Raw genomic sequence first — 26787 nt, 5'->3', positions numbered from 1 at the left:
AGTGCATCAGTATTGGCAGTCCAGTCCAATTTATCATCCAGCTGCACTCCCAGATATTTATAGGTTTGCACCCTCTGCAAACAGTCTCCTCTGATGATCACGGGGTCCATGAAGGGCCTGGGCCTCCTAAAATCCACTACCAGTTCCTTGGTCATGTTGGTGTTCAGGGTTAAGTGGTTTGAGTCACATCATTTAACAAAGTCTTTGCTTTAGCTTCCTGTACTCCTCCTCCTGCCCACTCCTGATGCAGCCCACAATAGCAGTGTCATCAGCGAACTTTTGCACGTTTCCTTTACAAACCTGATATAACTGATGCACCCATAAATTATTGACATTATTAGTACTGGGTGGCACAGTGGTAGTGCTGCTGCCTCACAATAAGGAGACCAGAGTTCGTGTTCCAGGTCCTCCCTGACTGGAGCTTTCATGTTCTCCCTGTGTCTGCATGGGTTTCCTCTGGTTGCCCCTATTTCCTCCCACTGTACAAAGAAATGCAGATTTGGAAAACTGAAGGTGTTAAATTGGCCCTAGTGTGTTTTGGATGTGTGTATGTTTGTGCTGCAGTTGACTGGTGCCCTGCTCAGGGTCTGTCCTACCTTGTGCCCAAAGCTAGCTGGATTAGGCTTCAGCCCCAATGCAATTGAAAACCGGTATCATAGTCTGAATTAGAAAGCAGGTTAGAAAATGACATTATAAGTATGATCCTCTGAAGAAGAGAGCTCTGTTGTCCCCTGCCCATATTCACTTCCATGGTGCTGCTCATCACAAGTTACTTGGTTTCCCCTGTGGACGCTAGGGGTCATTGTTGCCCCGTGAAACCCAACAGACAGACGTTCAGGACACACATATAAAAGCACCAAGATAATTTTTAAGTATTTTCTTAAATAAAGTGCACAAAGCACCACACTCACCACATTTCGCAAATCTCAATAAGCAATAATAACAATTATACAATCCTCCACTCCCAGCAGCTCCATCACACACCCTCCCAACTCCGGCTCAGCTTGCTGGGTGTTGAACAGTCCTTTATATATTCCTTGACCCAGAAGTGCTCTTTCTCTTCTTCCAGGTCAAACACCACATCATCAGTCCTCAAGCATTCCGGTAGTACTGTGGGCTTCTGTCCTTGTGACTCCGAAGTACTTCTGGGTTGTAGGAAAAGTAGCAGACCCAGGTCCTTTATGAGCTCCCCCCCGGCGGCACCCACGGAACCCAACAGGGCTGAGAAAATGGACTCCATGTCCCATGATGCCCTGAGGGAATCTGGGGTACAGTTACCGTCCAGGGGAGCTGCCACCTAGTGTCCTGGGGGAGGCAGTGTCTTTTCCACTCTTCCCGTTCTGGGATGTCCCAGCAGGATTGAGCTGCTGGCCCTCTATCAAACCACACTTTTGGGGAGCCCTCAGCCTTTACTCCTGTAAGGTGATATATATATGTATATCCAATGTCTGTCTGTCTGTCTGTAGATTTGTCCGCTTTTAATGAGAGAACTACTTAATGGCCTTAGATCAGTTTTTTTTTTTCTAGAATTTGCTTGTCAGTTTTTGGTGAAGGAGCAAAATCGACATTATCCAAAATGCAGAGAATTAAACACATTAATGAATATAATGTTGCCAAAGTCTTGAAAAATATAGACTAACAGTCTTACCAAAATAATTACAGTGGAATATTTTGAGTATTTCAGGCCAGATATTTAGGACAGGATTGTGTGGCAGCGCATGCTCCTCCTCCTATTCCCACAGTAAAGATGGCATCCCAGGGGACCAAATTGAAGTTAGTATCTGATCACATGACAAGCATACAGTACATCAGCATTTTGAACAAAAGCTCAAATTTTCACAGCCACACGTCCATGCATGAGACCCGGTATCTTCAGATTATTATATTTTAGAGAACATTTTCAGAATGTGGATTTAAAGAACGTTTTCAATGTGGATTAAAGGCCAAAGTGAATATAAAAAGCTGCCTTTTCAGATTTATATATGTTAATTTAAAACTGTACCTAAGTTTTCCTTCCATTATATTAGTCATGAAACATGAAGCCTTTGTATTGAACCGTACAGAACTCTCTAGACATAATTAGATTTAGTTCAAAGAGTTCTGAAAAATCAGTGACAGAAATAAAGGAAGCATCACATGCAAAACCTCATATTTCATTTTAGCCCTGCATATTTCTCCAACAGTCACCACAAGGACACTTTTCTGTCATTGTAAGTGTTTAAACCGGGGGTCTCCAACTCCAGTCCTGGAGAGCTACTGTGGCTGCAGGTTTTCATTCTAACTCTTTTCTTAATTAGTAACCAGATTTTGCTTCTAATTAACCGTTTGCATTAATTTTAGTTGACACACAACTGAAGACTCAGGCCCCTTAATTGTCCTTAATTAGCAACCAAACAATATTAAGACACAAAATGTACCAACACATAAACAACAACCTGCGTCCATCATGCAATAACTGAAAATAAAGAAAGGTGAGGGCCTCAGTAATGTTGATCTGCTCAGGTCCACACATGCTCTTAAAAAAGATAAATTAGTTTTGTCTGCCATGGTAGAATGAGCACCATGGAATTAAATAACGGGTTTAATTAGCAACGAGAATTGGCTTCAAATTAAGAAACTGAAAATTGGTTGGAGTTTGAGGCCCCAACTTAGTTGGTCATCTGTTGGCTCACTTCACATCAAATTTAAATTTAGGTGCCGTTTAAGGAAAAAAGAATCAATTCAGTGGTCAGAGTCAATTAAAATAAAGGGAAATAGTTAATTAGCAGCAAAATGTGGTCACTAATTAAGAAAAGAGTTACAATGAAAACTTGCACCCACAGTAGCTCTCCAGGGCTGGAGTTGGAGACCCCTGATTTAAATATAACATTTACGTTTGTATTTAAAATTTTCAACTTATCCAGCTTTTATCAAAGTTACAAAAATCGGTCTTATGATTTATATGAACACCATCATGAGCAATAGCCTTCACAATTACAATGATGATGATGATGATGCCACTGATTTCAATTTAGATTTCATAAATTGGAAGGTTCTGGTAGTGTGACTGGTGCCTTAAGGTAAGGTAAAGTGAGTAAAGGAGCTATATTAAAGACATATTTGGAATGAAGTGCACTGTATAAAAAATAAAGTAAACCTTTCCTTTATCACTGTTTATAACAAGGCAGTTACAATAATACAGTACGTCAAAGAGTTGACTTCTGACTACATTTGCTATCACTCAGACCACATTTATGGTCTTTATGTGATGTTTATTCATCAGTTAAAACTCAAGACCGTCTTAACGTATGGGCACAATGGGCACTGGTCGGCGGGCCCCAGGAACATAGGGGACCACAATGTTTCTATTGCCTATGTATGTTTCTGTTTTGCTATCAAAACAGGGGTGCCAGCACACTACTTTGCTCAGGGGGCCTATGGTGCTGTTAAGATGGCCCTACACAATAATTTGATAACTAGTTTGCCAACATCTGTTTATGATTGCATTATTTTAGTATTTTCTGTACTTAAAACCAGGTTGACATCCCACACACACGGTAAGGTCATATATGTTACAAATGAAATGCATGCAGTGCTTTTTAAATTATGCAGTCCAAATGAACTAGTTTCAGTATTTGTCGTAAGTGGCAGAATTCACTTTTTTTTAATCAGCAGAGCTTTATTGAATTATGCTGAAATTTAGGTGTCCCTTCTTCATTTTCAATACTGTAACTTTAACAGCAATTTTCTGACTCTCATTTCCTTCTGAGCTTTATGGATGTCGCACTTTGGAGGAAAAAAAAAAAAAACCTAAATCGTTGAAATGAATTTGTTTTGCACTTAGCTTTTTCTAGTTTGTATTGATGTTTTTTGTGATTTTGTTGGGCAATATTATGATGGGAAGCTCTGCATTAAATGACTAAGTAGTCTGGATATTCCATTCATTTATCCATCTACACAGTATTAAAGAATTAAAAGCAAACTAATTGAACATGGCATTTAATTATGAACTTCACAGACTCGACTGTTTTAAGATTTTGACCTTTTATATTAAGACTATTTAAACATTAAACAAGAAATGCAAATAAAACAATGAAAAGGAGTGCTTACTGATAATTAGTTGAAAGCACCTCTTGAGCGGTCATTGACTTTTTCTATTTAATGATTTTGCTGGAGGTAATGGATAAGAATTCTTCTTTTAACTAAAAACTGGCAGAGGCATGTCTAGGAGGCTGTCTAGTCATTGCAGGAGAGGTCAAGAATTTTATAGTAATTTACAGAGCCTCGGTCTCAGAGGGTTTCTGACCCCTCCAACAGCTACAGAAATAAAAGAATGTCTGAAAAATCCTTTTTTTGTGTGAACCTCATCATTACAGCCCCTGTATTCCATTGAGACCCCAACTGGCATGTTGTTTTCTGTGTTTATTACAGTCTGTTGCAGTGTTCAGTTGTATGCACCTTTAAACTAACATTACATAAATTAACTCATCTTAGTATGCATAATAATAAAAGAAAACAGTGGGACATCCTAATTGTAGTACTTGCTTCACTTTAATTCACAATGCATACTGAAATTAATTTAATGAACTGTTTTTTTCCCTTAGGTTACTACTGGTGGAAGAGCCAGTTACTACGTCTCCTATCGTAGAGAGGCATTTGCTCGTATTAAAGTACCTAAATATTCACTCCCCAAGGTAAGAATGCTTGAATCGTTTGTTATTTATATTTTACCACTTATAACCATCCCAGAGTCAAGCATATTTGTGTCATGAGCGACGGACCTTCATATTGCAACTTCATCTGACTTTGGACAATCTAGATGAATAGGATGGACAAACATGGGCCGAATGGTGTCTTGTCACAACTTTTTTAATATTCTAAAGATAGTGCAGTGGGATAGCATACAAAATGAGAAACATAACTAAAGATACCTTGAAACAATAAATAAATGTGACCATTAGACTCCTGGGATTTTGTATGACCTGAAACATTTTTTACAGCCGCAGGAACCATATTAAAAATTAAAATTGAGAGTCAAATCATGAAAGATAATTGGACATTCATAATGCCTTGTCTTCAGTACACTAATACTGTAGCCGATATGATTTACGTGACTATGCAGGATATCCTTCTAGTGCCGTGCACCTGCAAGAAATCATGACATAGGTAAAAGCTATAGAATTAAGTATTCTAGTACTGTCGTAACAGAACAGTAAATATAGTTAAACGTGAATCATCATAAGCTGCCAGACCAAGTAGGTAGGTAGGTAGGTAGATAGATAGATAGATAGATAGATAGATAGATAGATAGATAGATAGAAGGAACGAACAAACAAACTTTATTTGTCCCCAGGGATATTTGGCTTTTTACAGAAGCTCTTTAAATAAATAAATAATAACTATGACTTGGTAGGAAAAAAGGATAACTGATTTCATGAGTAAACCAGGAGAAGTGGACAAAAGGTAAAATAAAATAAAATAAATCGTAGTTACTGATGCCCAGACGAGAGGGAAAATCAAGGTCAAATAACAGGCAATAAGTAAACACACAACTGATCAAAATGAAATTAAGGATTTTATTCACAGATTAGATAAGGTTTCTAACGAATGGCTGAATTTTATGCTGGTTGCTGATTAAGTCAAGGTCATGAACCTAGAGAACTCACTCCTAGAAACAAGGGACATGACTATTATGATGATACACAATATAGCTTCTCTTAAAGGAAAAGGCTACAAAGCATAAATTATCAGCCTAAATCATGACGATAGATAGATAGAAAGATAATTAAAAGAAAATGCAAAACACTTTACTGCTTCAGGCTATTATCATTCTAGTGTAATGTCAAAGGAATTTATACTCAGCTAGAAAAATGAAATAGCAAATGTATTGACTTTTGAATTGAGCAACAAAAGAAAAAATGGTAAAACATTATAAAATGAGAAGAGCTGATCTTTAATTACACTTATTATACATAGTGTAAAACAAAGACAAACTAGCATAAATGTTTGGTTTTTCCGGCTCCGTATACTGTAGAAAAATAATTGAAATATGCAAAAACAATCGTCAAAGTCAGTACACATTTGAACCATACAGATGACAACCAAAAATGACGGAGTGGGGAATATTTATGAAGAGGGACCGGAAATAGAGAGAAAGGTATGCTGGGAAGGAGCCGAGATGGATGGTGGGATTGCTGATGACATCAGGAGTTGACAGAGGAAGGGCGGAAGTAGCGGTGCGTGGTTAATGAGTCAGGCATATACATGGCGGCGGTGCGTCTTTCTTTCTTCAAGAAATAAAGAGAGAAAGGTTAGTACCCCGCCATTCCCTTCTGGCATACGTTTTTACGATACCGTTTAGGTACCGTGACACGAGCCGAGCCCAGATCCATCAGGTCGGGCGGACTGAACCGAGAGGTCGTGAACCTGGGAGAGGGCATCGGCATTGGCCTGAAGGTTGCCCTGACGATAAGTGATGGTGAACTTGTGTGGCTGCAGGTCCAAAAACCACCTGGTGACTCGGGGGTTCGACTCCTTATGAAGTAACATCCACTGGAGGGCAGTATGGTCAGTCACCAGAGTGAACTCGCGACCCAACAGGTAATACCTCAGATGAGTCACCGCCCACTTAATGGCCAAGGCTTCCCTCTCTACTGCTGCATACCTGGTCTCCCGGTCCAGCAGTTTCCGGCTCAGGTAGAGCTCAGGGGTGCTCGACACCATCGACGCTTTGGCTCAACACGGCGCCCAGGCCTGTGTCCGAAGCATCGGTCTGGAGAATAAAGGGCAGAGAAAAGTCAGGGGTTTTTAATATTGGTGCCGAGGTTAGGGCCTTCTTTAGGTCACTGAATGCTTGTTCCGTTTTATCGTTCCATACTACATATAAAGGAGCCCCTTTCTTTGTTAAATCAGTCAAGGGTGCTGCCCTTTCAGAGAAGCGGGGCACGAACCGGCTGTAGTATCCCGCTAGCCCCAAGAAGGCCTCCACCTGTCTCTTGGTATTCGGACGGGGCCATTCCAGGATGTCTTTCACTTTGGAACATTGTGATTTCACCTGTCCCCGTCCCACTAGGTGGCCTAAATATTTGCCCTCCTTTAAGCTGAAGAAGCATTTGCAGGGACTGATGCGGAGGCCGGCCTTTGCCTGCGTCGCGAGGATAGAAAATACCTGCAATAGATGCTCCTCCCAGGTGCCGGAATAGATGACCACGTCATCCAGGTAGGTGGCACAATAGGACTGGTGGGGCCTATGCACTCTATCTACCAGACGTTGGAAGGTCGCTGGTGCCCCGTGCAGCCCAAATGGAAGGATCTTATATTGCCAATGCCCACTAGGGGTACTAAAGGCAGTTTTCTCTTTGGCGGATGCCGTTAGGGGAATTTGCAAGTACCCGTTAGTCATGTCAAGGGTAGTCAAATATCGAGCCATACCCAATCGTTCAATGAGGTCATCTGCCCTTGGCATCGGGTAGGCATCGAATTTGGAGACCTGGTTAAGACGTCTAAAGTCGTTACAGAATCTCCAGGAGCCATCCGGCTTGGAAACGAGAATGATAGGACTAGACTATGGACTATGACTCTCCTCAATAATGTCCATGTCCAACATCCGTTGGATTTCCAGTTCTACCTCTGCACGTTTTGCTTCCGGGAGGCGATAGGGTCGCTCCCTGACTACCACTCCGGACTCGGTGATGATGTTGTGCTCAATCAGCGAAGTACGGCCTGGTGACTCGCTCACCACTTCGGGGACGGCCAGGATCGTTTGTTTCAGCTCCTGCCGCTGGAGGGGCGTTAGATCTGGACCGAGGTTAAGGGCTGATGTGCATGCGAAAAGAGAGAGGGTCCTACCGGAGTTGGTAGGTTCCTCCCTGTCTCTCCAATGCTTCAACAAGTTCACATGGTACACCCTCTCGCTCGGCCGACGATTCGGCTGTTTCACTAAATAATCGACGAGCCTTTTTCTCTCCTTAATTTCGTATGGACCCTGCCAATGGGCTAATAATTTGGAGTAGGAGGTGGGCATGAGCTAGTTCGCAAACCTCCCGCCGGAAGGTATGCGGTACTAGCAACAACTTCCATACCTCGCCCTCATGACTCGCGACTCGATACAACATATCATTCTCCAAAACAAAGTAGGGCTCCTGTGGTATGGGACTGTCAGCCGAGCGGCTGCCAACAGAAACAATAGCATTCCGGGCAAACTTCAGGGAGTCATCATTCCACTGTTCCCCTTTAAATGAAGCAGGTGTAGACCTAAACTGATGGTCCATGCTGTCTAAAGGATCCCGTTGCTCGGGGGAAACAATGGATCCTCGGCTCGTGCCCTCACCGGCGGATACTTCCGGGTCAGGGTCCGTCACCTGAGAATCTTCCCCCCGGCTGTTTACATCATCATTGTTTGCCTGCGTGGATGGAGTGGGGGTCGCGGGGAGGGTGCCCCGCCCATCCATCATAGCCAGACCCAACGAGGCTGTGAGGCCGGCTTTTCTCTGGGCTTCACCGGAGCTTCCGCAGCGTGGGGCCTTTCCGGCCCCCCGGTTCGGTGTACCGCGAGCTGACGCTCCAGGACATCCAGGAGACCCTTCATGTCCTTAAATGGATGCCGTCGGACCTGCTGGGCAAGATAACTGGGTATGGCATTAACTAGCCCCCCACACGCCACTTGTTTGACTACTTTACAAGCTTGGGGACCCTCAGGCCATAGCCAGCGTCCCATCTTGCCCCAGAATTCAAAGGCTTGCGCTCGGGCCAGACGATCGGGGTCGAACTGCCAGTTACGCCACTCGCTCGCCTGCTGGTCCTATGTAATGCCGTAGCAACTTAGGATCTCCTCTTTCAGGAGGTCATAATTCGCGGCCTCCTCCTCGGGGAGGTCGTAATAGGCCCGATGCGCAGCACCCTTTAGATAAGGTGCTAAGATGGACGCCCACTCGGCCCGCTGCCACTGGTTCTGGGTGGCCGTCCTCTCAAAGATGCCCAGATAGGACTCGATGTCGTCCGCCTCTGTTAGTGGAACGATCGGAGGAGGTGGAGGTCGGGGTGGGTTCGATCTTACTGTCTCTGCCATGGCCAACCTTGCTTTGGTCTCTTCTAATTCCCGCTTTGTTGCGGCCTGCTCGAGCTGTAGAGAATGGATCTGAGCCGCCATCCCTGACAGTACGGTATTGAGGTATTGTCGTTCTGACATTTCGGACGTTTCTCAATCCTGCTGACTACTCCACTGTAAAAGAAAGACAAACTAGCATAAAGGTTTGGGGTTTCCGGCCCCGTATACTTTAGAAAAATATTTGAAATATGCAAAAACATTCGTCAAAGTCAGTAAACATTAGCACCATACAGATGACAACCAAAAATGGCGGAGTGGGGAATATTTATGAAGAGGGACCAGAAGTAGAGAGAGAGGTATGCTGGGAAGGAGCCGAGATGGATGGTGGGATTGCTGACGTCATCAGGAGTTGACAGAGGAAGGGCGAAGTAGCAGTGCGTGGTTAGTGAGTCAGGCAGATTCATGGCGGCGGTGCGTCTTTCTTTCTGCAGGAAGTAAAGAGAGAAAAGTTAGTACCCTGCCATTCCCTTCTGGCATACGTTTTTACGATACCATTTAGGTCCGTCCGCAGCCCCCTACTCGCACGTGCGTGACAATAGATAGACACACTTTGGTCTGAACAGACATCAAAAGCAAGAGAGGTTCTGACTTGGCAGTCACAGTGAGTAATTACCAAACACTGCCCCTCAAATTCACCCAACCTAACTGAGCATCAACGTCCTCTGCCCTGTACTGGTTTAGAGCCAACTAAGTTACCCTAGGTATCAACAGCACCCTACTATTTTGACATTGGCTAAACACTAAACCTGAGGACCTACAGTTTTTGAAACTATTTAAAAACTGTAGGTCTTAGTTATTTAAATTGCTAGCTGTTTGACTTTATCCTGTTGTTTATGTGTGTCTTCAAGGAAAGAAATGTAATGTATCTTCTTCACTTTTATGAAATTGCAACAACCATCATCTGGTGTGTGATCACATTAGCCATTTACCCAATTATTCTGATACCAGCCTTTTCATGTGCATGCCCACAATAACTCAGTCGCTGCATACCGTAACATGCACGTCCTTGTGATGAGGGTAAAAACCAGAGTTGCTAGAGAAAACCCATGTGAAGATACTAAAGCTGTCTGAAGCTTTGAGGTAGCAAGGCAGGGCTAAACACTATGCCACCTTAAATTCATGGACTATGTGGATCTAATGGTGATAATGGGTTAACCTGAATTACAACTTTGTTTTCACATTGCTCACCCAAAAAGTTGCAGTTGCAGCTTCTTGCAAGTTGACAAAGATCTAGGTGGCAGGGTCTAGTAGCAGAGTCACCTTATCAAGCAATGCACTTTTGTAAAAGAAGTACATCAGTCAAGTACATGTGGCCAAAAGTGGTGTAACATCTGTATTATTTATTTTTCTCTTTGAACTTCAGATATGTTGCTATGAAATATGGCTTCGGGCTAGTTCATGTTGTACACCTGCTTTCTCTCCCACTATGCACTTGTTCCAAAATTAGACAAATTGCACACCTGAAAAAAGAAACCCATTTCATTTTAACAACTACGCTCTTTTGTTCATTCGCTTGTGCTGGACATTTCTATTCAGTAAACATTTTTTGCATGGATTTATCATTCTGAAGGGTATAATTTATGAAACACAGAATACATTTTCAGAAAAAAAAAGATTGACCGGCATGGCAAAAAGAAACAGGCTCATTATTTGACAGTGTTTTGAATAAATGATGTGCTCTATTCCTTTTTTTGCAAATGGGTGTTTTGCCCATTATTTAGGATCATGCAAACATATGATAAATATACAGCAATGTTTCTTTTGAATTAGAAAATTGACAGGATTTTTCCTTTTTCTTACAAAGAGTCATGCTGGGAAAAAGAAAAGTACAAGTAAAGGCTAAGTCATTGTAATACCGGCACTACATAAAAGAACAGAACTGTAATTATTCAGCACTTAATGAGCAAGATTTGAGCCTGGCAGTAAAAGTTCAAATGAAATCTAATACTATGTACTAATGGCATTGACTCTGTTGGAAACACTTTTTCTTTTTTATGCTAAATTTTAAAGTCTATGTAAATGTACTTATGTGAAGGAACTAGAGCACTGTGGCCGGCAGCATGATTATAAAGGTGTAAACTTACTAAGAGGAGTCATACGCTAGTAAGCTAAAAAAAATACGCAGTTAATGCACTTACTACAGTTGTGGCAAAAAGTTTTGAGAATGACACAAATATTAATTTTCGCAAAGTTTGCTGCCTCACAATTTATGATGGCAATTTGTATATACTCCATAATGTTATCAAGAGTGATCAGATGAATTGCATCTGAAGGAATTCCCTCTTTGCCATGAAAATTAACTTAATCACCAAAATCCAATTTCCACTGCATGTCAGCTCTCCCACAAAAGGACCTGCTGACATCATTGCAGTGATCCTCTCCTTAATACAGGTGAGAGTGTTGACGAGGACATGGCTGGAGATCACTCTGTCATGCTGACTGATTTAGAATAGCGGACTGGATCATTGTTCTTCCTTTGTTAACCATAGTTACCTGCAAGGAAACGCATGCAGTCATCATTGCTTTACACATAAAGGGCTTCACAGTAAGGATATTTCTGCTAGTAAGATTGTACCTAAATTAACCATTTATCAGATCATCCAGACCTTCAAGAAGAGAGGTTCAGTTGTTGTGAAGAAGGCTTCGGGGTGCCCAAGAAAATCCAGTAAGTGACAGGACTGTGTCCTCATGTTGATTCAGCTGTGGGATCAGGGCACCACCAGTGCAGAGCTTTCTCAGGAATGGTAGTAGGCTTATGTTATTGCATCTGTACACTCAGTGAGGCAAATACTTTTGGAGGATGGCCTGATGTCAAGAAGGGCAGCACAGAAGCCAAGAAAAATTTTAGAGACAGACTGATATTCTGCAAAAGGTACAGGGATTGGACTGCTGAGGAGTGCTGGGGTAAAGTCATCTTCTCTGATTAATCCCTTTTCTGATTGTTTGGGGTATCTGGGAAAAAAGATTGCCTGGAGAAGAAAAGGTGAGCTCTACCATCAGTCCTATGTCATGCCAATTGTAAAGCATCCTGAGACCATTCATGTGTGGGGTTGCTTCTCAGCCAAGGAAGTGGGCTCACTCACACTTTTGCATAAGAACACAGCAACAAATAAAGAATGAGACCAAAATATCCTCCGAGAGCAACTTCTCTCACCCATCCAAGAACATTTTGGTGACCAACAATGCCTTTTCCAGCATGATGGAGCACCATGGCATAAGGCAAAAGTGAGAACTATTATAAGTGGCTTGGGGAACAAAACATTGAAATTTTGTGTCCATGGCCATTAAGCTCCCCAGACCTTAATCCCATTGAGAACTTGTGGTCAATCCTCAAGAGGTGGGTGGACAAACAAAATCCCACAAATTCTGACAAACTCTAAGCATCGATTATGCAAAAATGGGTTGCCATCAATCAGGATTTGGCTCAGAATTCAATTGACGGCATGCCAGGGTAAATTGCAGAGGTCTTGAAAATGAAGGGCCAACACTGCAAATATGGACTCTTTGCATAAATTTAATGTATTTGTAAATGAAATCCTTTAAAACTTATAAAATGCTTGTAATTATACTCCAATATACCAGAGAAACATCTGACGAAAAGATCTAAAAACACTGAAGCAGCAAACTTTGTGAAAACTTGTGTCACTCTCAAAACGTTTGGCCACAACTGTATTTGTAAGTTACACTATGTGCACATTTACTGGGCAAATGGCACTCCTCAGGATTAGTTTAATTGTTGAACAAATGCAATACTCTCAGTCGATCCAAAATTTTATTTTATATCAAACCTGAATGCTTAACAAAGGAAAAGTGAATTTTTCTTTCTGAGGGTAAAATTTTATATACTTTGTTAATCCCCAAGGGGAAATTGTCTTTACATTTGGGGGTCAGAGTGCAGGGTCAGCCATTGTACTGAGCAAATGAAGAGTTAAGGACAAAGTTAAGAGTAGGATCCCTTCTGTCAGTTATAAGATTTGAACCAGCAGCCTTCTAAATTCCAGTGCAGATCCTTAGCCATAGAGCCACCACTCCGCATGAGCAATTATCAGGCAACAAATAGTATGTGAAACCATTAGGCAACTAAATTACAAATCTTTTTTTTTTTTTTTACCTACGCACTTGTTGACTCTCAAGTTTTACAGTAAGTGTAACAAATAAGTAACAAAAAATGACATGTAACAACTAACAAATAACATTTTTGTTCTTTCAAAGATATTGTAGCCACCTTTCTTTTCTGTGATTGCCATGAGCCTCCCATCCATTGAGCAGGTCAGTTTCCTAATCTGTTAATAAGGAACTTTTGGTAAATCAGCAACCACAACTTCCAAATGCTGTCGAAAGAAATGTATTGTCTTAGCTCACTGTAAATATCATGTTTGAGATGGGCCCACAAGTTCTCAGTTGGATTTAAATCAGGTGAGGTAGGGAGTCAGATCATTATTCAGTCATCTGTGAGGTCCTTCCTGGCTCGTCAAATACCATAGTACTTGGGTGCAAAGGATGGAGCATTGTCCTGCATAAAGATGTTGCTGATTTTTTTCCTTTACCAGTACTTGAAGAAACTATCTCCTAGAAACTGATAGTAAGGTTGACAGTGGATTTTCAGTCCATCTTCATTCCAAGAGGTCCAACTAGCTCATCTGAATGATAGCAACCCACACCAGTACCCCTCTCCCACTTTACACTTGACTTGAACTGGTGCCCTGTGTCCTTTAGTGATCCAGCCATGGGCCCGTGCTTCTGGTCTATCAAACGTTATTCTTGTTTCATTTGTCTATAAAACCATGGAAAAATCAGTCCTCAGGTACTTCTTGGCCCAACGTTGATGCTTTAGTTTATTTCTGTGGTGGTTATATATCACTTTTCTTTATCTTAGCCATGTGTCTGAGAACTTAAAACCTTGTACTTTTGGACACTCCAGGTAGGTTGCTCTTCTGGAATCTGATGTGACTTGCTTCTAATGGGTACTTGGTAGTTTCATGTTTAATTCTTCTCAAGTCTTACGGTAATTTCAGCCTTTTCATATATATGTGTTTTTTGCGACCCCGATGACTATTGGCAACAAAATATATGATTAGCAAATTCTAGAGAGTTGCACCCGCCTCATGGCATTTTACAAATTTAGAATTTTCAGTGTCAGTTAAATCACTATTGTCCCATTTTACCTGAGGTAACCATGCTGCCTTCTCATTATGCACACCTTAAGATAAGGTGTTAATCCTTAAATCATCATTTAATCATTAAACAATGATATAGCATCTTAAAATGATTCTGTCCAGTAAGCATTCAGGTTTATGTGGTTTAGAGCTGGAAAATGTGTGTAGAAATAATGATAAGGTCAGAACTCTGATTTGCCTAATAATTGTGCGTGCAGTGTACATTTAACATAAATATTGACTGATTATAAACTGTAAATTACCAGAAGGTGACCTTGCTAATTAAAATCTTCATAAAATCTAAATATTGATTAAGCAAATAAAAATACTACAATTCATTTAACAAAATTATTCACTTACATTTATTAGACGTGACACGTGTTCTGTCCAGCAATGGTGGATTGGTATTCATAAATCAGAATTGGATCAAGCTTTTATATTTGATTGTTTTTGTTTCATTATACCTAAAGATTTATCTACAGTGGTTATGAAAATCAATATATTTAAAATGGATAAAAGACTGCTCTCTCCATGCATGTGTCTAGTCCAGTACACCTGCCTCAGGCAATCAATCCAAAAAGTTCATTTCAACAAGAATCTAGGGAGGCCTGATGTTGGAAATAATGTATAACTTCAAAATGATTTTCATTCTAGAGATGAATTTTACAGTTGATCATAGTTTATATAACTATAGGGTAATGAAAGACATTGTATCTTTTTTTTATCCAAGCTCCTCTCAAGCATACAGCTCATTGATTTTGGCATCTTCACGGGCATATCACTTATTTACTCAATCTCTTTGCCTTGACAGGACATGCACATTATTAGTACAGATGAGAATCAAGTCTTTGCAGCTGTCCAAGAATGGAATCAGAATGATACGTATAACCTTTACACGTCAGACCCCCGTGGCATTTACTTCACTTTAGCTCTGGAAAATGTGAAGACCAGCAGAGGAGTAGAAGGGAATATCATGATTGACCTCTATGAGGTATGTGTTCTTTGCCATGTACATTTGATTAGACATTTTACATTGCACAGCTGTGGTTCATTTGTCATTTATCCTTATGTTAGGAATACAAGGGGCTTGCAAGACTATATTTACTTTATTCTGATATTGTCTTAGCTTTAGAATTACCAGAGCCTACGAAAAAACTTTTAGATCCGTCCTACCTTAAAACACTTTGCACCTCTCCGTTAGCGTCTTTTGTCCTTTAAATGTGTTGATAAGCAGCAAACAGCAAGCAGCCTGCTATCACATCCCCCCACCCCACAGAGTTTTCTCAGCTCAAGTCTGTTTACCTGCTTGTCAGTTGCTTAGAGTTGTATAGAATAAGAAGTCAAGCAAAATGACACCATTTAAAAATACTATTTCATTATTTGGAACATGTGTGTTGTGTCTCTACAACGATCTATGTAAACACTTCATTAAAACAGAAACGTATTTCATGCTTTAATAATAATTTACAAAATGTAGACATGAAGTGTATAATGTCTAAAACCTGAATTCCAAATATCAAAGAAACATTTTCACATTTTCATCACTGGAATCAAATGTATGTTTTTATTCTAAAATGGTAAGAATACGAGCAGCTCATTTCTCAAAACAGACTCATCCAGGATCGAACCCGTGAAGCTTTGATAACAAGTCAACAGTTCATACCGTTGCGCAACCAAAGCTGTCAATGTCACATCCTAACGTGGCTGCTTTTTCTGCAATTATATTTTTGAAAGGAAGCGCATTTGTTCTGTTATACTTGTACCTTTTGTGAAAGTGTTTCTTTGACATTTGGAATTCATGCTTCAAAAATTATACAATAATGTCTACATTTTGTCAATTATTACTAAAACATGAAAAACATTTACGTTTTAACAATGTGTTTACATAGATCGTTGTAGACACAGAACACACATGAAATGCAAGTGTTCCAAATAACAATATAGTATTTATAAAAGGTGTCATTTTGCTTGACTTCTCACTCTATATACTTCTAAGCAACTGACATGCAGGTACACAGACTTGAGCTTAAAAAACTGTGCGAGGTGGGAGGGATGTGATAGCAGGCTGCTTGCTGTTTACTGCTTATGAACACATTTAAAGGACAAAAGACGCTGACATAGAGGTGCAAAGCGTTTTAAGGTGGAACAGGTCTACAAGTGTTTTCGTAGGCTCTGGTAATTCTAATGTTAAATTGTCTGACTAAAATATTGAAGTTGATCACACCCATAAAGTTAATAGTAGCAGTAAGCTTTTGATTCCATGGGATCATGCATTTCCACATCTGATGGACTGGTTGTAGCAGAGTCTGTTATGGCTGTGGAGTCCAATACAAGAGCGGCAGTGTACAGCAGAATGATTAGGAAGCTCTAACATCTTCCTGTGGGCTCTCTTATTGTTGGTTTCCTGAATCATTTTGGTCTCGTTCTTCAAGAGACCCTTCATCACCTCCTATGTCCAGGCAATCCTGTTTGAGGCGAATGACTGCCAAGTGCCGGTATTGATGTTGAGAGCCTTGAAGGTCACACTTGCAGACATCCTTATAGCGCGTCTGGATTCTTCCTGTTGGCTTCCTGCCAGATTTGCCAGTTCTCCAAAGAGAAGGTAGTTACTTGCTAACACTACCATCATTGTAGTTTAGTAAATTTGTGCCTTCATCAGAATACCACTAAAGGCTAGCAGGAGGCTGTCAGATCTGCCAGGAAGATTAGTGGCAGCTGTGGAAGAGGATTTGGATAGGTCCCAGACAGTAGTTCATTTTACTCTGTTTAGCTTATTTACATTCTTACTTACTTACTTCATCTTCTACTATCATACCTTATTTTGTTGGGGTTTGGATTCATTGATTATATTTTCATTGTATCTTTTGCCTGGATCTTCATTTGTTCCCCATACCATTCTAGGCTTTCCCTAAGCCTAACCCTATCCCTAACCTTAAGTTCTGTCTTTTTCCATCAATCACCTTATTGGGATACCTTGTTTCACTCATCATTATTGCACATGAATATCACTGTATCTGTTTTAATTCTGTGGTTTCCATGAGTAGTTACATTTTCCATTCTTCACAGATTACTCTGTTTAGGACAAGAAGAAATCTTAAGTTGCTCTCCTAGAGTATATAATGGCCATGGCTACTATTCTGGTCATGGCTGTGCAAAAAGGTTTCCATCTCCAGGGAATGCAAGACCCTGCAATTAGACAGGGTGCTCTTTGTGAAAGGGTTCTTCGAGAACGCCAGACGGCAGTCAATGTGGTTAACAGATGTGACTGAACCTCTGCCAATGATAGACATGTTAAGAAAGGACATTAGGGTAATCTCTGACTGAATGCATACTTCAGTTGAGGAAGATCCCTCAGATGGACAGCTGAAAGCAGAGGGGCCTGTTAGTTTATTCCTGAACTCCTATTAACTGTTCCAATGGGCAACTGATCTGTGTTCTGCCTGACTCTTTAACTGTGAGTTAGCGCTCATGATTATAGAAGCATCTGGGGCCACTTGGTACAGTTCTAAGACAATGAATGGTCATTCCTGACTCAAGAAATTGTTACTGGGAATATTCCAGATAATGGTTCTTGCTCAGAGCTTGAAGTCCCTTTCTGGTTAGCCAATAGTTGGTTTTGGAATTGGGAAGATAGCTGTTGGCAAGAGCTTTGTTGTTAAGATGAAGAGGTACCAGAGGGAGAATTATAGACTTTGAGCACTGGTATTTTAGTGGCAAGTGGACTAGTGACCCCACTATGTAGCCCTGGTGTTAGTGAAGCCCAGCAGACATTAAGGTGTGTTGTATTCTTTTGGTTATGTTGGTACTTAGTTTCTCTTTATGTTCATCCCTGACATGACATTTCAAATCTATTCATAAAGTGAATGGGATAGGTAAGAATTGTTACACAAGTGTCATGTAATATCCCTTTTTACATTTTTGGTTTGTTAATTTCACACCTTCTTTGGCTCTTTTCTTAAGGGATGCCCAAGAACACCCCTAACAATCATATAGCATAAAGCTGTCTTTATGGCACAGGAATGCAGGAACACTTTGGGCTTCTCTGTGGAGCTGGTAACCAAAAAAGTGATCTGTTTGAAAAGTGACACTGCCTAAGGGTAGAGCTCTAGAATCGAGATAGAACATTGAAATGAAAGATAACTGGTAAGAAGTTTGAAGGCCAGAGTGTTATGAGAGGGAAATAAAGAGTAAATGCAAGAAGGGAGTGCTTTGGTACAGTATATGACTTGACAGGTGGGTAAGTGGAAGAGCCATCCTACTAATCAGATATGGGCTAAGCAAGTGTCATAAGACCCAGTTGACCAGAAGAGTTTGTATTTTGACTAATACTTTTTGTGTTCTTCTCAGTATGATATCTTATTGCCAATTAAATGCACTCTTTGAGAGGCCAGTGTCTTGGTATTAATTTATGCACGGAAAGATGCTAAAAGGGCTCTATTCTTTCAAACTTTCCCTTTTCGGTTGTTTTAACTGCTATGCTGGTTTTTATAATTCTTATATTCACAGAATAGTGATGGGAGCTTAACCATGTATTGCTTTCCTTTCTCCGTTTTCTTTTTCCTTCTTTTCTGTCCCCTTTAATTTCTCACCCCTAAAGCAACCTTGGCAGTCACACTCTTACCAATGCGTATAAAAAGTATTCACTCCCTTGAACATCTTCAAATTTTATAGTTAGGCAACATTGAATTGCATTAAGTTTAATTCAGCTTTTTTGACACTGATCAGCAGAAAAAGGCAAATGTCAAATTGGAAACAGATCTCTAAAAAGTGTTCTAAAATAATTAGAAATATGCAATGTACAAATATGTAAATTCAGCTTTCACAATTAAAATGGGAAACTTCTAAGGAGGTGAATACTTTTTATAGGCAGTGGAATTTACACTTTTTGTGCAAATTGTTAGGAACACCTGTACACTTCCTGATCATGCAATTATCTACTCAGCCAATCACGTGGTAGCAGTGCAATGCAAAAAGTCATGCCAATACCGTCAGGAACATTAGACCCCAGAATGAGGAAAAAATATAATCTCTATTATCTTGACTGTGGTGTGATTGTTGGTGCCAGATAGGCTGCTGTGAGTATTTCTGTAACTGCTGATCTCCTGGGATTTTCTCACACAACAATCACTAGAATTTCCCAGAATGGTATGAACAACAAAAAAAGTCCAGTGAGAAGCAGTTATGGGAATGGAAATACCTTATTGATGAGAGACATCAGAGGAGAATGGCCAAACCGGTTTGTGCTGACAGAAAGGTTACAGTTACTCAGATCACCACTTTGTACAACTGTGGTGAACAGAAGAGCATCTCAGAATAAACAACATCTCTAACTTTGAGACGGATGGGCTACAACTACAGAAAAACCTGTTGAGTGCAATTCCTGTCAAAGAAGAACCAAAAGCTGAAGCTGCAGTGGGCACAGATTCACCACAACTGGACAGTTGAAGATTGTAAAACTTAGCTTGATGAATCTCAATTTCTGCTGAGGAACACAAAAGTTAGTGTCAGAATTTGCTACCAACTGCATGAATCTACAATCCCAGTCTGCCTTATGTCAATAGTTGAAACTGGTAGTGGTGGTGTAATGGTGTGAGGAATATTTTCTTGGCACACTTTGGGCCTGTTAATACCAATCAATTGTCGCTCGAATGCCACTGCCTATATGACTCCTTTTGCTGACCATGTGCATCTTTTCATGGCCACTGCTTTTCCTTCTTCTAATGGCTACTTCCAGCATGATAAAGCAAACTTTGTCTCAGACTGGTTTCATGATTGTGACAATGAGTTCAGTGGCCTTCCCAAGTCACCAAATTTGAATCCCACAGATCATCTTTGAGATGTTGTGGAACAAGAAATTTGCAGCATGAATATGCAGCTGACAAATCTCCTGAAACTGTGACATGTAACCATGTACCATAATCTCAAAGGAATGTCTCCAATATCTTGTGGAATCTATGCCATGGAGAACTGAAGCTGTTTTGAGCACTAACGATGGCCCTACCCAGTGGTCTTAAGAATTTGTTCCATCAGTGTATGTACAGTATGTCTGGATTTACGTATGTATATTGCTTTCCAGGACATTAGTCCTGTTTCTTTTTTTTAAAAATATGCATTTCCCCAAGAGACTTTATATTCTAAGATGTCATATGTAACCATTTCTTAATACATTTATTTCAAATTGTTTTATTAATGTGTAGTATAATAGAATCTTAAGCATTTTCTTCAGCACTGAACCTGTTAATTGTCCGGTCCATTTTCAAGTGTTCTCTTCCTTCTAGAGCCTTTGTTGGAGAAGCTAATTTGATGTGACCTTTAAAAATCAATCTGATACTATCTCATTATATCCGCTCCCATGACAATAATGGAGATGCAAACCACACAAACAATCCATAATAGCTCCAGTTTAAATGTTGAAGAAAAAGAACATTTGTACATTTTCTATTGAAATGCCAAGGGAAAAGTTGAAATGATTATTAGAAACAACAAATGGTGATAAATTAACTCTGTCAAATAGCAAGGGAAGTATTTTCCATTTTGATTTAAAAAAAATAATGAAATAATAAAAATGGATTTTTATTACATTTTTTCATTTCTACATTTCTGATGTCAATCTTTTTTAAAATAGAAAAGTTCATATGGTATGTACAATATATAGATATATTTTATATGTTGCATGCGTATGGGTATTATATTTTTATGGAAGCAGAACTAGTTGTGTATTATTCATATTACCACATTTCTTGCTTATGGTATTTTTGATCTTTTATCTAGATGAGAATTTCTGTCATTGTAACTTACTTCTCCTTTGCTACATGCCATTTCTTCAGATAAAATAAATGAGTGTTTATGAATCCCCGATTTTATAAGTGTATACTTCACTCTTTTACTTTCATTTCTGATTTAAAAGTAGTTTGGAATTTCCATGTATAAAAGCAGCTGGCTCAGAATGCAGAACACTCATCATAACTTGTTCTCCTATTTGACATTAACTTGTGTAACAATAAGGGAGCGTATCTTTTACCACAGTTTTATATGCATGTTTAGGATTTTTCACTTTTCCTAGGTAGCAGGGATCAAAGGAATTTTAATTGCAAACAGAAAGCTTGACAATCAAGTGAAGACTTACATCACATACAACAAAGGACGAGACTGGCGTTTGCTACAAGCCCCTGCCACAGACCTGATGGGTAATGACATTTATTGCATCCTGGTAAGTGGCTTTCGCTTGCTTTTATTTTATAGATTTTTTTTTAATGAATGTATCTGCATATAATACAGTATGTATAGTGACAGGGTATTTTTTTTTTTCTTTGTTGGTTGCCTGGTGTATGCGTCAGACATAGTATTCAAGGAAAAGCTTACTGAAACTAGCTGATAAAACGAGGTGGCTTTATAATTACTGTGAATAGCAATTAAAATCCTACAGGGAGGAGTTCCTAAGACAAACTGCAAACAGCCTAACTTGGTATGTTATTCAGACTAATGCAAAAAGTTTGCTTCGTTTCCAGTCTTATGTAATACAGTGAAACCTTGGTTTGCGAGCATAATTCGTTCCGGAAACATGCTTGTAATCCAAAGCACTCGTATATCAAAGCGAATATCCCCATAAGAAATAATGGAAACTCCGATAATTTGTTTCACAACCCACAAATGTTTATATAATAATGATTAATATAAAATATAAAATAAAAATACGTAAAACAGATTAACCTGCACTTTACCTTTGAAAAGAATCGTGGCTGGTGTGAGGGAGGCGAGAGAGAGGAGAGGAGGAAGGAGAATTATTGTGTAGGAGGACTTTCATTCTAATGGAATCCCTGCTATATGTTGACTCACTGGAATCTTTTTCTTTTTTTGCGACTTTAATAAGGAAACCTATCCAATGACATTTGCTTTTGCCTGAAGAGTCACTACACTTGGACACAAAATAAAAAAAAAAATGCTTTACGCACTGTAAGGTTTCTAAACTCTTTTGGGATTGCCCCCCCCAATGGGACAACACGTGGAAGAGCATCCCGAAGCAACCACATGCTACCAGCGCTGTAGCAGTTCGCCATAAAAGTGAATCAGAAAAGATCGCGGTCAAGCTATAAGCGCCTGCCGTCAATGGGTGATGCAAGGATCATTATAAATGCAAGAGCACAGTATTACTTAGCCACTAACCTGGTCATGACCCTGCCTATTTATAGGAGAGTGGTAGATTCCGTTACAATAAATAACCGTGCTATTCATGTTTTACGCTGAATAAAGTTGTTTTTACTAAAGTACCGAGACTCAGCCTCGTGTTTTGGGGTGCATGACAGGAACAAGCACGTTACATCACGCACACGTGGTCACAATGCTATAGTAAACAGTATACGCTCATATGGATATTGACTGTATGAGTGAGGCACACTGACTGATAACGAGCATGGGAGACGATTACCCACAATTCCCACGTGATGCTCGGCAGACAAAGCATTTACGTACTACTCGTACTACAAGATCTTACTAGTTTATCAAGTTAAAATTTATTTAAAATTTGAGCTTGTCTTGCAAAATACTCACAGAGATTTTACTTTATACTTTAAATGCCTTCCACACACTCCATTGCTACTGTACTTTCTTGTGAACTGCCATCTTTATTCACCCCAATTGTATTCTTCCAGGCTAATTTAATTATCATTGTGGATGTCTGAAGGAATGACAAGCTGAAACACTGACACATTTTGGGGCACCAACCCAGCCATCCCCATCTATATAACGGTTTAAACAAAAACACCTGATGGTGTGAAAATTAAACAAAAAGGAATAAAATGGCTAGAATAATAAAGACTGCTTCATCTCCCATCAGGTTTTGTGAGGAGTTTGTTTGCTGTGGTCGCATGGTTAAAAAGTGACACCTCCATCTAGGTGAGCATACTCTTATGACCCAGGAACTGGATCGGGCCGAGTCAGTTGATCACATTGGGTTGTTTGTCTACACTGTGGAGGAAGAATAGGACAAGACAGTTAGTGGCAGTGCACCCTCTCGGTTCTGTGACCCTCTGAGGGCTCATGCATGACACCATATTAACCATGAGACTTCCTCTGTCCTCACAGCATTGAATCATAGACGAATTTAATTTGACATTTTGTATATGTGACGATGCAGGTCCAGCTTCATGGCTCCTGCTTCCTTTTTGGGAGCTCTTGAACCAAACACCGTCAGTAATGTAACCAGATGAACTGGACAATGAAAATTAGGACACCAAATGAAGCAAGGGCAAGGTGCAAAATGCAAAAGTGCTTTTATTAAAAAAACAAAAAAAAGTTCAAACCAAAAAGTGTTCAAAACAGTGCAGTGCTTCAAAAATGTCCATAAATATCCATCCATCCATTATCCAACCCGCTATATCCTAACTACAGGGTCACGGGGGCCTGCTGGAGCCAATCCCAGTCAACACAGGGCACAAAGCAGGAAACAAACCCCGGGCAGGGCGCCAGCCCACCGCAGGGCTGTCCAAAAATAAATAATCCATATTAACAGGCTGAATAAAAGTGAATGTTAAAATAATACCAAATAAAAAATCCATTACAGCGAGGTTAACAGCAACAATGGCTGGAAGCAGTTCCCCTTTAAAAGCCCAGTGCCTTCTTTTAGCTGGCAGCTCCCCTGTATCTTACATCTGCACCAGGGGAGTCACCCTACCTGTATGTACTGTACAGCTGTTTTCTCCACAGGTCTTGTGGTTTTCCGACCCCTGGCTTCGTACAGCCCCCCCCCCAGGGACCTGGGCTCCCCAGTGACCAGGAACACTACTACCTCCCTCTTTAAGCCACGAGTGCTGTGATTATTTATTTAAAACTGGCCATTCGTTTCGAGCCGTGGACCCTCTATATCACAGTAGAAACTCTTTAATGCCAAAGTAAAAACAGATCTCTACAAAGTCATCTAAATTAATTACAAATATAAAACATGAAATAATTGATTACATAAATATCCCTCCCTTTAACATGGCACACCTAAATCATAACTGGTAAAACCCATTGGTTTTAGAGGTCTCAGAATTATTTCAGTGGAGAGCGCCTGTCTGGGGTTTCAATTGATTGTTGTATAAATGCTATTCTATGTGGAAAGTCCAACTTGTGTTGAGTCAGTATCATGACTTAACCTGCACAACGATCAACTAAATGACACTTCTAGCAACTCTGTAAAGAGGTAATTAAAAAGAACAAGGCAGGGGATGGATACAAGAAATTATCCAAGTCACTGAATGTCCCTTGGAGATGAATGAAATCAATCATTAAGAAATGGAAAGAGGATGGCAACAACAGAAAATCGGTCTTGAGGAGGCCATACTCATAGAGCTACCAGGCAATTGGGAAAAGGTTAAGGCCTAAGAGGAGGTTTATGGATGTGGTGGGAGAGGACATGAAGGTGATAGGTGTGACAGAGTAAGATGTAGAGGACAGGAAGATTTGGAACGGGAGCAGCCAAAAGAAGAAGATGAAGAAGAAGTAGCGGTAATGAAGATAAGTTGTAAAGAGATGTAAGAAAGCTTGGCAGTATGGGGCAAAAAAATGTGTCTTGGAAACACAAAAGTTGTGCAGCATATGTACGGATCAGCATAATATGGGCAAGAACATCTTAAAATATCAAAATTCTATCTCATATTTTCGAGTAGCATTACTGTGTTACACTGTGCTTAGAGCTACTTCCTTACATCTCCTGAGTGCAGATCTCAGCCTGGTTCCTGCTTACAGCCGGCACGTTGTGTCAATAGCTAAATGACATTTTACTTTGTTTGCCTTTATATATCTCAAAGACATGTTCCTTAGTTTAATTAGCAATTCCATACTTGTCTTGCGTGAGTTTATGTAGGTGTCTTCATGAGCGTACATTTCAATAGACTGGCACCCTGTCTAACATTAGTTCCTTGTGCTTCATGCTGCTAGGATAACTCCCCCCCAGACCTTGTACTTGGATTTAGCAGATAAATGGACACCATATATTATTGGAATTGCTTACCCAAGAATTATTATTTTATGCTCCCAGGGAGATACCATTTTTGATGCTTTCATACTTGCATTCATCCAGAGAGAGAAATATATGGGGTTCTTATGTATGCAAATGATATATGGTTTTTAATTTTCTGTTACTGTAATACCATACAGACATAAATCTGTGTTAGCCTTTGAAATCTATCCTGAGTGCAGAGCACTATGAATAAAGTGAATTGCATATTAAAGTAACAAGTTCATTGCTCACTTGTTTGTAAACGTTTCTGTGACTCATGCAGCCATTCGGTGGTGCGTCCAGCTGGTTACATTGTCTTCTAATTCCCATTAATAAAAGCACTCAAACACGTTGCACCCTTGAGTGGATCACACAGTATGACATTTAAATCACTTTAAAGCTTTTTCTTGCACCAATGGCTTGTTTCAGTCGTCAAAAAAAAAACATTCATTGTAGGCAAGCAGACCCAACATGTTATGAGAAGCAAATGAGGGCATTTCAAGCTCTTATTGTAAGTACAGTGCTGGCTAATTATCCATGTTGCATAGACTTGAGTGGCTCCATTAAATTTAGGTTTTGCTTTTTTTTTCTTATTTCTATTTCATCCACTTGTTTTTGTGCCCCTTTAAAAGCTTTTCCAGTGATATTACTTATAATGGATGACAATTATAGAAATAATCTAAAAGGGTTCCCATCAAAGAATCAATGTAGTTGAGCGCACAATTGGAGTGAAGAAAGGTGGAGCGGAGGTTAGAATCATTACTGAAATCGCTTGACACTGTAATTACAAGAGAAATTTCTGGAAAAAGAAGCAACCCGATTTTGTTCTTCCACAAGTCCTTATCTCCCAAGTGAAGTAATCAGTTAAAAAAAAAAAGGAATCTTGCATTTTTCATCCAGGATCTCTCTTGAGCAAAACAAAAGTGTCTATCCAGGATGTTGAACTTTCAATGTGATGGAAAAGGGTTTCCATGTGTAGTAGTTTCTTTTTGGCTAATCTATGAAGAAAAGTCTGAAAATACCACTTCAGTTAGTTTATTTTCCCTAAATGAAAACTCAAAAACAGAAAATTTAATAGATAAATTTATTAAAGCAAAAATAATCTTATTAAAATGCATGCTAGAGGAGAGATGAGAAATATGAAAAACTGCTTATACAGTATGTAGATTTATTAAAAAAGTGATTCGACCAACGATGCATACAATGCAAAATGTGAAAGTACAAAATTAGTTATGCAATTGAAAATATATGTAGTCTTGTAATATTTTATACATAAAATTCAAAGGCATTTTATAGAGGAGGTTTGTCACAGTGGAGCTCAATGCAAAATGAAAAACAAGTAGCAAATGCTCTTATTAAAGGGAAAAAGTTTACAGCAGCAATTAGCCTTGTTCAGTACTCTTAAGATGAATAAAATATGGTTTCTTGCAAAATATAAATATTAAAATTATCTCTGAGGCAATTACATTTGTGAAGGATAATTCCTGAACTTTAGTTTATAGTTGTAAAGAGGATATTTAGCAGCAGCTGAATAGATTACTCATATAAAATACTGTATACAGTATGTT

At 39.8% G+C, this 26787-nt stretch overlaps 1 protein-coding gene across 1 annotated transcript in view; it reads left to right on the top strand.

Moving 5' to 3' along the window:
- Positions 1-26787, top strand: part of sorcs3 (sortilin related VPS10 domain containing receptor 3) — a 1218933-nt gene that overhangs the window by 918809 nt on the left and 273337 nt on the right. Inside the window, exons 8-10 of the mRNA XM_039776558.1 lie at positions 4584-4673; positions 15053-15232; positions 21305-21451. Coding sequence (XP_039632492.1) covers positions 4584-4673; positions 15053-15232; positions 21305-21451 — 417 coding nt within the window. The remainder of the gene's footprint in view (positions 1-4583; positions 4674-15052; positions 15233-21304; positions 21452-26787) is intronic.

Source organism: Polypterus senegalus, chromosome 1 (genome assembly GCF_016835505.1).
Source record: "Polypterus senegalus isolate Bchr_013 chromosome 1, ASM1683550v1, whole genome shotgun sequence".
Classification (NCBI taxonomy): Eukaryota; Metazoa; Chordata; class Cladistia; order Polypteriformes; family Polypteridae; genus Polypterus; species Polypterus senegalus.
This window is presented reverse-complemented; position numbering and strand designations above follow the sequence as displayed.